This window comes from Hyposmocoma kahamanoa, unplaced genomic scaffold (genome assembly GCF_003589595.1).
Source record: "Hyposmocoma kahamanoa isolate Upper Pololo Valley unplaced genomic scaffold, ASM358959v1 86923, whole genome shotgun sequence".
In the NCBI taxonomy this organism is placed as follows: domain Eukaryota; kingdom Metazoa; phylum Arthropoda; class Insecta; order Lepidoptera; family Cosmopterigidae; genus Hyposmocoma; species Hyposmocoma kahamanoa.
This window is the reverse complement of record NW_020654403.1, coordinates 1-15,102: the sequence shown is the minus strand read 5'-3', so window position 1 is coordinate 15,102 and position 15,102 is coordinate 1. Positions and strand designations below refer to the sequence as shown.

Below are 15,102 nucleotides of genomic sequence, written 5' to 3'. Positions count from 1 at the left end.
TATAGTTAGGTACAACCGGCGCACGGCCTTCCTCCCCCCACCCGCAGCCACGTCTCATTAATTGCCATAATGTCAACATTGCACTCAAGCATCGCCGCTACGAATTCATCATGCTTCGTACCTAATGAGCACACATTCAATAAACCAATTTTCACATTGTTAACCTTTGAAGGACCGATAATAGATAGAAAAATTCAATAAGTAAAAGTAAACTGTAGTAAGTGCTCCAGCGTTGGTTTTGTGGCTCGTATTGCGGCATAATATTATGCGTACATTGACCAAATAGTTGTTTGTTAGTAATATATTATGTATGTAGTATATAAAATTATGGGTTACGTTTAAATATGAAATATAATAAAAATTGTTACAAAAATTATAATATATCGGTAGCAAAGAAATAATAATAAATAAATTATGCAATATATTGATTTTAAGCTCGTTCCAAAGTTACTTTAAAGCACGGATTATAAGTAGTTGCGGCATCTTATAGCTACAACACAGACCAGCAAACGTAATACAATACATGATATCAAAAATAAGAAACAATGACACAGCTATAGTAAGCATAACATTATACTCATTCAAAAGCATTGTTCCAAGTAATATTAGATACAAAACGAAAACCGTCCAATTATATGTTATATAAAAACCTTTCTTATGTCAGACTCTGTTTTGATGCGGTATGCGTTGCTATCAGGACGGCGTCGCGCATATATGCGCCCTTCGCGTGTCCAAACGAACTTCCACCCCAGACGACTGCCCTCTTGCCTGGCGAGATAGAACAGATGCCGGTTTGTGCGCGAGAGTCGTTCATTTACATAGAATCTCCGGGATGGGTAGCCAGGTATGTCAAAACCATCGGTGTCTGCTCCTCTTCGCACTCGCGCCGACCGCAGGAAGTTCTCGCACAATGCGCGCCGTGCAAGGCGCACAGCTAACAATCGCGGGCGAGCGCATTCCCCACCGTGTCCTTCGACTAACTGTCGGGGCGGTCCCACACGCTCTGCACTCACCACATCAGTTTGCTCCAGCTTCATTCCAAGTTTCTCTGCAACCAGACAGGCTAAATGGATAACGTTCTCCCCTTTCACTTCTGGCAGTCCGCCAATTTCCACGTCTGAGGCGAGGAGATCCTGCTCGCGATCATTTAAATCTAGCTTTAACTGTTGCACCGTAGCCATTAAATCACTAACACATTCGGGCGACTCTGACGGCCGCTCCTCCAATTTGGCCATTCTGCTTTCCATTGCATCCATGCGTTTGTTCGCCGCATCTACAGCACCAAGCACTCTCTCGAACTGTTCCCTAAATTGAGACATTTCCACTCGCATCGCCGACATTTCCATTGTAAGAGAGCGAATTCCCTGCACCAGCTCACCATTAATGTCCTTAGGAGACCGCTGAGTAGGCGCAAGCGAGGTCTGAGGGTCATCAGCACTGACATTACTACCGTGTGGCGGGGAGACTTGGTTTTCGAAATTTTCTAACGAACAACTTTTGACCGGGGTTTCGCTGTTACCTGCTTTAGGTGTCATGGAGATACAGTATACATTTCCAGTTTGAAGGAATTATTGTGGTTTTTGTCATTTTAAGACATTGTCGGTCATAAATATTCCTACATCCAGGACACTGAACACGCTCTGCCATAGCCACAAATCTTCCACAAGCCATACATTTACTCATTATATCGTTGATACGAACTATTACACAACAATCACTCGTAACCCCTCGCCGTCGTAGTACCTCGTAGTTGCAGTCGCTACGCTGCCGCTGACGTCACTGTTAAGCCGCTACGCACGAACGCAGGCAAGCGACCGCAAAATTCGCACGATGACTCACAGCTCTCTTGGCTCAGCGGTACAACGCATCGACTTCGATCAAACCGGTGTGTCGGAGGGTGCCGGATCGAATCCACCGGAGTACAACTCACAAAACACTTTCTGTCACTCTCTAGATACACCCACTAGGAGGAGCCCAGCAACCCACAGCACACAAGAGGAACAAGGAATCGAAAATTTAGTCGCTCAACCAATCCCAATTAACGAAATTAAAATATTTAAAATTTAAGTTACGCAGTTTAACACACGTCCTCTCACAACGCCGGCGTCGAGCCCAAAGTTACGTACGGAATTATGTACCAATAGATTGGTACATAATTCCGTTTTCCCTTGTTTCGCATAATACTCATTTGGTCTAATGTTAATTTGATATACATTGCCAGCTAGTAATAGAAACACAGTAAAAACAAAAAAACACAAAAAGACTTAAAACGACCACGCATCAAAACGTCCTCGGTTATTAACTTTTTTATTATAAGTAAACTATAAGTAAATTAAGTATTCCATGGAAGTTGTCCAACCGATGATTTGAAATAAGCAGCAAACGAATCACGTACGTCAAAAGCAGTACTGTTTCCACCAATGTGACGTAGATCACTGAATGCTTCCTGATTAAGTTTTGATGCGCTGACCTGCGACTGGGGCAATACTGTTCGTTGCATTCGATATTATAAGTTCGCATTACATGTTGGCAAAACAACATTATCAACAATTTCTGGACATAAAAGAATATTTTTGTTGAATATTTAAAATTTTTGGCATAATATTCGGAATGCATCTTCGACTACTTTGCGTGCGCATGACAGGCGATTGTTAAATTCTTTTTGGTCCTGAGACGGGTGTTGAGAACGAGAATATGGCCTCATTAAGTTCTTTTCTAATGGAAAAGCCTCATCTCCCACAAAAACATGTGGAAGTGATACGTTTGTCCCGGGCAATGCTTTGTCATTTGGAATATTGAACCTAGTATTTTGAATTCGTTTTCCAATTTTCGAAGATGCAAAAATACCACCGAAATACCACGGTCGCTGTTTTTGCCATAAGCACCGATGTCAACAACTGTAAATCTGTATTTATCAACGACTAGGGCCAAGAGAACTATCGAAAAATGTTTTTTATAGTTGTAGTAGAGCAATCCGCTGTTGGGTGGAGCTATTATATTTATATGCTTGCCATCTATGGCACCAATGCAGTTTGGCAAATTCCACCTGTCATTAAACCCTTCCGCAATTTTTTCCCAATCTTCAGCATATCTTTGGCATAAAAACATCCATCATTTTGTCAATAATAGCTTTGCACACCTCCTTAATTATTTGTTGACCTAATAGTCGTTTTACCTAATCGAAAGCTTGTAGATTTTCTGACTGAAACGCCGCTTGTCAAATATCTGAAATAAAAAAGTTTTTTAAGATTCAACAAACATATAATACTTTTTTTAAGTATCAGTCTGTATAGTTACTATTTCATTTTTTCAGTATCAATGTGAAAGAAAACGTGGACCAATTTAAGGGAAGCTCATCGTCTATTAAGAAAAAAACTACCAAAAGTGGTCAAGCTGTAGGCATTGGTAAAAAATGGCAATACGAGGATGAAATGAGTTTTTTGATACCCTATTATAAAGAAAGAGCAACTGTATCTTCACTACTCATAGATCGTGACCAGGAAAGTACTACTAATGAAGATTCTCAATTGTCTGCTCCGGATTGCCAATCAGATATTTCAATAATAGAAGATCGTCCAACATCTGGCTCGTCTACAAGGACATCCAAGTTTCCAAATATAAAAAGGTCAAGGGTGGAAGTGGAAAATGGATCTACTGCATCGTCATTGTTAATGAAATATATACTAAAGGAAAAAAAAATGAGGAAGATGATACTGACAAATTTTTTTATGGCATAGCTGCAACGGTGAAGAAAGTTAATGAATACAACAAAGCAGTGATCAAATCTGAAATTTTTCATATTGTTTCACAAATGGAACTCCGAGAAATCAATGAAAAAGTAAATAATTACTACAGTAATGCTATCCAGCAACTGCAGGACCTTCTAGAAATTATTCAACTCCAGGATCTTCTGGAAATTGTTCAACTCCAGGATCTTCTGGAAATTATTCAACTCCAGGCTCTACTGGAAATTATTCAACCGTAGGATACAGTACTACACCGAACTATGATACAGAAAGGAATGCCAGACAGATCAACACACCAGTATTGAGACTTTATTGATACTAAAAAATATTTAACGGATTTTTAAAAGTTTTTCTACTCCTACACTTTGAAATTACTCTCTAATTGTTTTAAGAAATTGAATGATTGGTACTTAACGAACAGCAAAATCATGTCGAAGTTACAAAAATAAAGGTTGATTTAGTATGCTCTTACTTTTTTACTTTTACGTACATACATACATTCAGACAGACAGACATACATCCATACATACGATCAAAATTGCGGGAAAAGACTATAACATAACTAGGCGGTCTACAATACCATACTGAAGCGCAGCATAGCAGGTTAGAAAATTTACGAATTTATTCAATTTTCTTTGGAATGACAAAGTGTTTAAGTACAGTATTTATTACAAATTCATCACGGTTTTCAATGGGGAGTGAAATTTTGTTCATGTCCAAGTTGCGCTGTTTGCAAACTGAATTTGTCAAAAAATTTAATTTCAATAACATATCCACAATAGGTATACTTATTAATGTGTCGCGAGGTAGTAAACGTAAATGTATAAGTAACTTTACTTACTTTAAAGTCACAGACAATTTCTCTTCGGGTGCGATCGCTTCTCTGAACTTTGTGTTTTTCTTTGTTATAGAGTCTTCAATATGAGACAGGATGTTATAAAACACACATTGCGGCATATGATAGTACGAAAAAATTTTTCCTTCGTCGGCTAACAAATGCCTACGACCGGTCCAATATTCGCCCTCTTTTTTTCTTTGTTTAAACATTTCGTGCACCCAATAAGCTTTCTTTTTTTTTGTTGCGTCTTTCATTTTCATCTTCATCAAGTGCGACAGCTATGAGTGCCAATTCAAGGTTTGTAAAATTTGACATTACGAAACACAAGAGTAGACCTAGTGCCAAAATGTTAACAAACTACTCAAAAATTGTGGACCGCGCGACGTACACTGGTTGACCGCGCGACGTTTTGGCAATAACGCGGCGTCCACCCGTGGATAACCTGTCGACAACGAGTGGACGCCGCGTGGTCAACGAGTGTAGGTACGCCCTACGACGAGGCGGTGCGGGGTGGGTGCGGGGTGGGTGCCGGGTGGCTCTAATGAGCTGTGACCTTTATTATCTAATTGACAACCTAATCTCTCTGGTCATAGAAAAACTTGCTGTACAACCGTCAAAAGTTAGAGAAACAATATAAACCCCATATTCACTTACTATACTCTAGCCAAATTCGATGTAGAATGTTTAATAAGAAAACATTGTTAGGCAACCAATGATGGCATAGGAAAAGAACATTTTTTTCAATGCTTATTACTAAGGCTTGCTCAGTCTACGGCCTGCTCTCATAATTGGAATTGAAATAGGTAAGTTGGTAATTGGGTTATGTACAAGTAATACTTACCTAGCCAATTATTATTTATAGTTTCTCAAATACCTATTGATACATATGATTTAGGAATAAAAATAAGTGTTTGCATTCTATGAATATTTACTGCTAGATAATGGTAGATGAAAAGAAACAAAATTGTAAGATTTTATTTGATATTGTAGGGTGCCTGATTGAAAAAGTATTTCTGGCTTTACTATTTATTATGAACAATTACAGAAAATAGGTATATCATACGTGGTACATAGATTTCCTAGGTAACTGTGAAAACAATACTAAACATCAAAGTGAACTGCAGGGGCTATCTCACTTGTCAGCGTAGGTACCTAATGGGCTTTGGGATGGACTGTCGAGGACTATCGCATCCCTTAGCCGAGCCAACCTGAGGACTGCAGGGGCTATCTCTCAGGCTCGCTTCCGTCGTGCTCGGGCTTATATAGTGGCCACGCGCCACTGCCGTGTGCAAAAATGAAGGAGTGGTTATCGAGCGAGACAGGTAGTCGGTGTGTGAGCGAGAAAGTATTCGAGCTTGCGCGCATCGCGTTACAATATTCATTTACCACATATTATATCATCCAGCGTCTATTTTCGATTCTGATCGAATGTCTCTCACTTCAAATCAAAAAGTCACTAGAGATGACACAGTTTTACAAATAATTAATTAGTGGTCATTTTAATGTCATTTTAGGTGATTTGAACTTCTGTTGAATAATATTCATTATAAATAAGACTTCAAGATTTAGTATTATCTATAATCTAGTTGAATTTCGGGGGAAAATATCGAAATTGTGGTAAATGTGAAAATGTGTGAGATGCAAACCCTAAAAATCATATGTTTTGTTAGTTGATATATATTCTACATCGAATTTGGCTAGAATATAGGTCTATTCATGTTTTGACCTCTAACGCCGATTATACAAGAAAATATCTCTAGTATAATATTTTCTCAAATATTTTAAAAATACCGGTAATAGTGAAATGGGAGTAGGAGCTGAGACATTTTTTGTCACTTTCTTTTGTTAAGTGTATTTATTAATGATAACTTCAACTCGTCAGGAAATATACCTTCTTGTATTCAAATAATAAAATAAATAATAATAAAATTGTTTATTTAGTAACATAATGTACAGAGAAAACTAAAGACTACTTATGCGATTTAATGTAAAAATAACACATGTACCTGAACTAGGAAATTCCTGTATTTCAGGTAAAAAGTACTACTAATTATAAATGTGGATACTATTAATATTATAAATACTTTTTAGGAGAATCTTATGAAATAAAATTAAACAATTAAATAATAAATTGCCAATAAAAAAAATAAAAAAATAAATAAAAAATGTACACTTAAACAAGACAACATTTAATTTACGATAATAAATAAATTCTCTGTATCCTCATAGGACATATTTTGAAGAGCTTCTTGGAGAATTTTCTTTACCTTATAGCAACAGAAATTATAAATGGAATATTTGGCGTTTAATTTATTGTACAAAAATGGTCCAAGAAACACAAAAAATCTTGAAATAAAAGTATGTTTTGATGATATAATTTTGGGGCAGACAATATCTTTTCGTCTTTTATTAGTGTTTTCAGTAATATATGGGAGCAATACGTGCTGTTTGAGGACTGTGGACTTAATGAATAATTGCCTTACAGTTAATACTTTACATGACTTATACAGAAGGTCAGTGGGGTAACGGAAAGGGCGGTAGGTAGAAACCTTTAGGACAGCTCGCTGGGCTCTTTCAATGATTAGTAAAGTAGTTTTAGCTATACCACCCCATGATGTAATGCAGTAAGTAATTAATGATTGGCATAATGCATAATAAACTTGCCTGATTATTTTAAAATCAGCAGAAACGCGTAGTTTTTTAAACACAAACATTAACTTACGGAGTTGGGCGCTTAGTGCTTCGATATGGTGTTTAAAGGATAGGATGTCATCTAATATAACACCTAAATACTTTATCTTGTTAGTAATAGCAATGTCTGGACATTTACACAGGTTGTTAGTAGGCTCAAAACAATGGTGAGCATATAGTTTAGGGTTAGATATAAATGACTTTGATTTCCGCATATGGAATTGCATAAAACAAGTTTTATCCGTATTTAGTGTTAGCAAATGATGTTGGAGCCAGTTATTTACTATATTGAATCCACGCTGTGCATAGTCGTATACCTCCTTGTCAGAGTTTGCAGAAAAGAGTAGAACAGTATCATCAGCATAGGATATGATCTTTCCACCTTGTAAATCTAGGTTACAAAGGTCATTAATGTAAATCAGAAAAAGTGTTGGTCCTAAAATACTTCCTTGAGGAATTCCAAATGAAGTGCACTTCAGATCAGAACTGTGAATGTCACCTATTTTAACACATTGGGATCGGTCCTCCAGGTAGTTTTCGAGTAATTTAAGCTGTATGCCCCTTATACCAAGCGATTCAAGCTTTTGTAACAGCACAGGGATGTAAACTGTATCAAAAGCCTTCGCTGGGTCTAGAAAAATACCCACAGTTTTGTTACCCTTGTCTAGTTCCCTTGCTACAAAATTCGTAAGGTGATGCACGGCGTCAGATGTCGATAATTTAGATCTAAAACCGAACTGTGTTTTAGATAATATGGAATGTCTCTCCAAATACAAGACAAGTCTATTGTTAATAAGTTTTCTAATATTTTAGATATTGCTGGCAGTAACGAAATAGGTCTATAATTAGTTATTTGTTCTTGGTTACCAGATTTATGTACCGGGACCACAACAGCTTTTTTTAAACACGTGGGGAATATTCCTTTTGTTAAACATTTTTGCAAAATGACCGTAAGCGGTGAAAGTAGAATGTGCCTGAATTGTTTTAGTATTTTGTTAGATATGTTATCACAACCAGTAGCACTATCGTTTTTTAAGCTTACAATTATTCTTTCAACCTCACTTTCATCCGTATCTAATAATACAAATGATCCCAGAGACTTACTACAGATTGATTGAGAGCAACGTGGTTGAGTAAGCGGAAAACTCTGGATTTTTTGTGCCAGATTTTTACCTGCATTAACGAAAAATTCATTTGCTTTGTTAACAGCAATACGATCAGATGAGTGGCTTTTTAATAATCCTGTAGATGATTTATGCTGTTTCGATATGTAGGTTACCTTTTTTATATATTTCCAAACCTTTTTACTGTCTGTACCAGCTTTATCCAATTCTTTTTTATCATAACAGCTTTTAACTTTTTTAAGTAGATCGTTACAAAAGTTCCTATATCTTTTGTATGATATTTGTAGAATTAAATTAGCTGGATTACTTTTTGCCTTCATATGTAGTTTATCCCTATGACGCATACAGCGAATAAGTCCTGGTGTAATCCAAGGTTTAATATTGTAATTTTTACTATTTAATCGCATGACCTTGCTATTACTTAATATTGATTGCTGTACATTATTTACTAAGTAAGACATACAATAATCCGCGTCATCAGAATTATAAACTGGGTTAAAGTCAATGTTGCATAAATCTTCTTCAAGTTTATTTATATTAATTTTAGAAATTATTTGCGTGCGAGTCGAATTAAGCAATTTACAATTTAAGGTTAGTAGGACAGCTTTATGATCGGTTATTGTAGAGTTAGTAACTAATGTTATTGATTTAAAAATAGATTTAAGCATAATATGGTCTAAGCAAGAGCCGCTTTGATGTGTAGGGAGAGTGTGGGCGAGTAGTAATCCATGAAAAGAGCATAGGTTTAGGTATTCTTGCGCACAGGAATCGATGCTATGTGGGAGAATGTTTATGTTTATGTCTCCTATTAATAATATATTTTTAAAAGTTGATAAAAGTTGTAACGTATCGTTAAGTGAGTCAGTAAACATTTTGGTATTTCTAAAAGAGGGGGGTCTGTACAATGCTAATATTGCAATGTCTGTTCCAATTTTGATTAGGAGCCGATTGCAGTCCAACATACTTGGTTCTTCAACCGAGATATTTAAATTATTCCTAGTATAAACCACTATACCGTCGTTCTGGTTGTAATTTTCTTTAGAGCTGTATAAGCTATAGCCTGGCATGGGAGGTAGATTTCTACATTTATCTAACCAGCACTCTGTCAGAATTATGACATCACAGCCAATGTTCATTCTATGCTGAAAAGTACTAAAAGCGTCAAAATTTTTGTAAATGTTGCGTATGTTTTGTGTTAGTATAGAGAGAGGATTGTTAAAGGGTAATAAATATTGTCTGCACATTTCAACTTCACAAGACTTTGACTCTGATACAGAGAAATTATCTAGATCGCGAACTAAACTATCACTCATAGTGTATAATTAAATTAAGATCTATTAAGTAAAATTAGTGAGTGACGCTCTTAGGCGCCTTCATAATCTATTGAATTAATGTACCTTTTTTCGGCCATTTTTCTCGCGGGACAATTAAAATTTCCTGTTTGGTGGTCGCAGGTCTTCTTGAAATGCAAGCATGTAGCACATTTAGGAGGTTCGGTCTTCTTAGTGCAGTCCTTTATTGTGTGACCGGCTTCACCACAGTGGCCGCAGATGGTGGCCTCCTCCCGGCAGGTCTTGGCAGCATGACCATATTGCTGACATTTAAAGCACCTAGTAACTAGAGTAAAATCTCTTACAGGACACGACGACCAGTTGACAAAGACTCTATCGTTGGTTATTAGGGCCTTACGTATATGTGGAGCGACTTCAAATATGTAATTGCAGGACTCGGTGTTTTTCTTTCCAGACTTATGGCTTAATTTAATATTATTTAAAAATGACTCAAGAGACATACCCTGCAGCTTGTCGGCTAAATTTTGTTGAAATATACAGTTCACTACTTCGGTTTCCTGCAAAGATGTAGGCACACCAATAATCACAATTCTGGGTTTGCGCTTATGTGGCTCGTCAACAGTAAGGCCGGAGGTTTTTAATTGGGCCACCTGTTTCAGCTTTTCTAGGTCGTCTTTGGTGTCAATGCTTATAATAACACCGCCGTTCTTAGTTTTGCGTAACCCTCTTACGTGCAGTTTCATTTCTTCAGGTCGGATAATTTTTTGAACCAGATTTTTTGTTTCATCACTAGATTTCAATTTGTCAGTAGGATAAATTGCTACAGAGCTTATCTTATTAGGCTGAACAAAATTATTGGAGCTTTTTTTTACCATGTCTGCAAAAGAAACTGTACTTGAGAGAGGGTTTGTTGATTCTTCAATACGCTGCTTTAGGTCTTGAAGTCGCTGCGACAGGTCTTGATTTTCTTTAAGGGCTTTAAGGGATGAGTATGCTTGAACGGCTTTTTGTTTTAGGGACTGGTACTGTACTGCCAATTGAGACGTCCCATTTGCCACTTTTCGGCACAAAGTGCTAATTCTTAGCTTTTGGTCTGAATTTAGCTTGCCTTCGGTAGAAATAGCACATACCTCGTTCAAGCATTGTTCTATTGCACTCATCCAGTTCTGGATCTCAGGCGTGGATACCACATCTGGAGGATCCTCGTTCTGAAGGGACTCTGCGGGCGCGGGGGGTTGAGACGAGGGCGTTGGCGGCGGGCTGCGGCGCGTTAGTGCACTCCGATTAAAGGGACTGCCTTCCATTTTTTGTTTTAATGTTTACAAGAAGCATTGAACATTATTACTTCCAATAAATTACTCAAACGTGAACACGTACTGTACTGACACAGATAATTTGCTTCCGCATAAAGTGGAGCTAGGTCACAATTATGTAAGTATTTAAAATATTATTTTATTTAAACACGACCGATTACATCGCGCGACAAAATTGCAATGAAATATTAAATATATGGCTGGGTACTGTACATATAATGTCAATTATAAACTTTATTACTTTTCTACTGACAGTGTAGATGTTATGAAGCGACTTTGAAGCTCTTACAAGAAAGGTTCGACCTTAAGGCTATTGTAATTAATAATCACTACAGTGAACTGTACAAACCAGTGCTGTACCTACGAGCATATGACTCCCATCAAATAACTGTATCATTGGTAATATCAAAATCCAGATGAACTACTTTAAAGGATATGGAGAATCTTCATATTCCACGAATGGATTTACTTGGATACCTTATAGGACCCAGACTAATAGCACGTTATAAAGACTTTAAGCTTAAAAATGGCAAAACAAATCCTATGGAATTACAATACAATTGTACTCAATTCGATGAACACTAAAAAGTCGTTACCACTTACTAGACGGGTTACTGAAATTAAGGAAAATAAAAAATAATAATTTCGATATGTTAACATACAAGAGAATCCAGCAGATGCAGCAACTAGAATTCTTAAGATAAGAAATTTTGGCCTATGAATACCCATCACCTGGACTAGCCAAAGTCATTCAAGTTCTTGCAGTAAGGGAGGGTCTGACCGAACCAGAAATTTCCAATTTTAACATTTCACCATGTTATTATTTTATGTACTTAAAACCCAAAGAATAGAAAGAAAGAAAGAAAGAAAAAGAAAATCACGAATGAAAGTAAACTATAACGGAAAACTCACTTTGCTCATGATGGTACTTTTTCTTTTTACTTATTGGCGGTGCCCTTTTAGGATTTCGCCAATAGCAAGTTTCCCGTTTAGTAATTTTATGCATTTCAGTAGGTTCCGCTATTCAATGTATATTGTGGATATCAAAATTCAATACGTACTCTCTCACAAAATATCAAGTTATTACTTTTCCTTAATGAAAGTATGTTCTTCTTTGTACTTATTGCCCTGAACTTTGTACCTAGTGCCCTATTAGAATTTCGCCAGTATCAGGCTATGGCCAAAAATAATTATACGTTTCGCATAATTAAGAGTGTCAACATTTTTAAACGTCTCCAAAAAAAATATGTCTCTCAGTCTCAAAAGTACTCGGTAAAGAGAGCAGTCCTCGCAGAATGAAAGTGGTTGTACAGGAAATGGTTGGAAGAAATATGTACGTATGAGATCACTACGAGCATCAGTCCTCAGTCAAGGGGGAGTGACTCTGTGTATGTGCCGGATGAACTTGTGGATTGTTCTGGCTGTAGTATATCCTCTATTGAACTTTGTTCGTCTGAAGTTTTGAAATTACTGAAATCTCTCGACTTATCCAAAGGTGAAGGACCAGATTCTGTGACGGCTGTGCTTCTTGCAAACTGCCCTGAATCATTGGTAGGTCCTATCTGTATCCTATTCAAGCGGTCTATTAGAGAAGGCATCGTGCCTACGATATGGAAGTCTGCATTCATTACTCCAGTACACAAAACAGGGGACAAGCATAATATTGAGAATTATAGACCCGTATCAAAATTATGTCGAATTGCTAAAATTTTTTTTCTTTTAGTGAATGTCAGCATGGTTTCCTTCACAACCGTTCCACGACGTCAAATTTAGTTGCAGCTGCTGACTTTGTTTCGACTGGTATGGAGCACGGAGATCAGGTGGACGTTCTATATACTGATCCCAGTAAATGTTTTGATCGCATTGACCACACAATCTTACTTGATAAGTTATCGAGGGCTGGTGTCCACGGTGATCTATATAGATGGTTCTCATCCTATATTGATAGGCGCAGTCAAGCAGTGGTTCTTGCCGGTTATAAATCCACTTGGAATTTTGTTCCCTCGGGCGTGTCATAAGGGTCTCCGTGGGCCCACCATTATTGTTCATCATATTTATTAATGATATCCAACTTTGTTTACGTAACTATGAATTATTACTTTATGCTAATGATATGAAAATCCTCAAAAAAGTTGTGTCAAATCAAGACGTTCAGGCTCTACAGGATGATCTTGATCAGTTCGTAGCTTATTGTCGAATTCATATAATTCAATTTAAATGTAACAAAGTGTTTCGTCATATATTACTCGCGTAAAAAAAATCATTATCTGTGGAGGTTATAGTCTTCTAGGGAATTGTATGAATAGAGTGGACAGTGTTATCTGTCGGGGATCTAGGCGTGTATTTTGATTCCCACTTGCTCTTCGATAAGCATATTGCGAGTATAGTTGCAAAAGTATATAGAGCCATGGGGTTCTTAATGCGGACGTGTAATGATTTTACCGACATAAAGCCTATTAAAATATTGTACTGTTCTCTTGAACGCAGTGTTCTCGAATATGCTTCTCAGGTGTGGAACCCTAGATATGAAGTTTACAAATCACGAATTGAAGCCATACAAAAAACGTTTTTGAGGTATTTAGATTATAAGACAAAACAGCGTACGGCAGGCTATGTGGAGCGTTGTAAGCACCAGCGTACAAAGCAACACACGGGAAAGCCCGCGTGCTTGTAACAAGCCAAAGGAACATCATGTGCTGCAGCCGACCGTAAGTGAGGAGGTCTGTGCTGTAGAGACATATCTTTGATGGCAAACAAACCTAAAGTACAAAAAACTTTTTTTCAAGAATTTTAACATGCAAAGCGTCAAAAACAAAATAGATACTATTGAACTAACTCTACAAGACCACAACTTTGACGCAATCTGCATATCTGAAACCTGGATAAAACCGAATCAAAAGGACTACATACGTGTCAGTAACTATTCTTTTGCTGCTGCTTATTACAGAAGGCAACGAAGTGGAGGAGGAGTGGCAATATTGTTGAGGGAAGACATTCCCTACACAGAAATTTATGAAATTAAAAACTTGTCTGTGGATAGCATAGTAGAGTGTTGTGCCCTAGAATTAAAGTTGAATATTATAATAGTAACAATTTATAGAGCGGACCGTGAGATTAATACGTTCCTTGATTTCCTAGACAAACTATTACAAAAATTAATATATAAAAATAATAAACATATAATTATACCTGGAGATTTTAACATAGACAAATTACGAAACTTTAATAATTACCAAATATGTATAAATAAAATGTTGGAACATGGTTTGCATCAGATAGTGGACAGCCCCACTAGGATTACTTCTACTAGTTCAACATGTATAAGATCTCTTATTTACAAATAGGAAAAATATATATGTCACCATTAAATATCTCGGGCTGTCAGATCATCATGGTTTAATAAGTAAGCTCGAAATAACGCGACAAAATAAATATATTAAGCAATTTTATAAACGAATTTTTAACAAAACAAATATCAATCGATTTCAACAAGCAACATGTAAAATAAACTGGAATAATTACATACAGCCCGACCAAAAAGTCAAGAAATGGAACTAATTTCATTTCATTGTTTTTTCTCCTGGCCACATTTCTTGACTGTCAAATTGTCAGTACGTGCTACGTCAAATCTTCGAAGGCAACTCGTTAATTACTTCTTTTGCGAACTATAAGTGCTTTATGTGATTTAAAAGTGATCGAAATTGAGTAAAACCATAGGAAGTGCTACTAGAGAAGTAATTTTTAAAGTTTACACACGATGTCTTGCGGAAAGCGAAGCTCAAACACTTCATAGGTACCCCGCTGGACAAAGTTTATCAAAGAACCGCCGATATGACAGGTTTGTACTGGTTTAATATAATTTTTTGAGTGCAATAATTTGTTGTAGAATACCTTAACTTGTTATAAAGACTAAATTTACAGTATTTTAGTACTTGATTTGTCGTAAAAATTCAAACCTTTTAAGGTTATGTTTACATAACGCATTTATAGCGCGCCCAAGCTAATTTGACATTTTCAATGTCGCACATAATATTATTCATATTTTTATTGGCATTGACGTCATACACTATAGACGGAGCCAATCTTCTACGACCTTTG

The 15,102-nt window shown here is 36.8% G+C and overlaps 1 protein-coding gene across 1 annotated transcript; it reads right to left on the bottom strand.

The window, feature by feature from the left end:
• Positions 1-638: 638 nt before the first annotated feature.
• Positions 639-1,535, bottom strand: LOC113235022. Its single transcript, XM_026470546.1, has one exon. The coding sequence runs from the start codon at positions 1,533-1,535 to the stop codon at positions 639-641; it is 897 nt and encodes a 298-aa protein (XP_026326331.1).
• Positions 1,536-15,102: the final 13,567 nt, after the last annotated feature.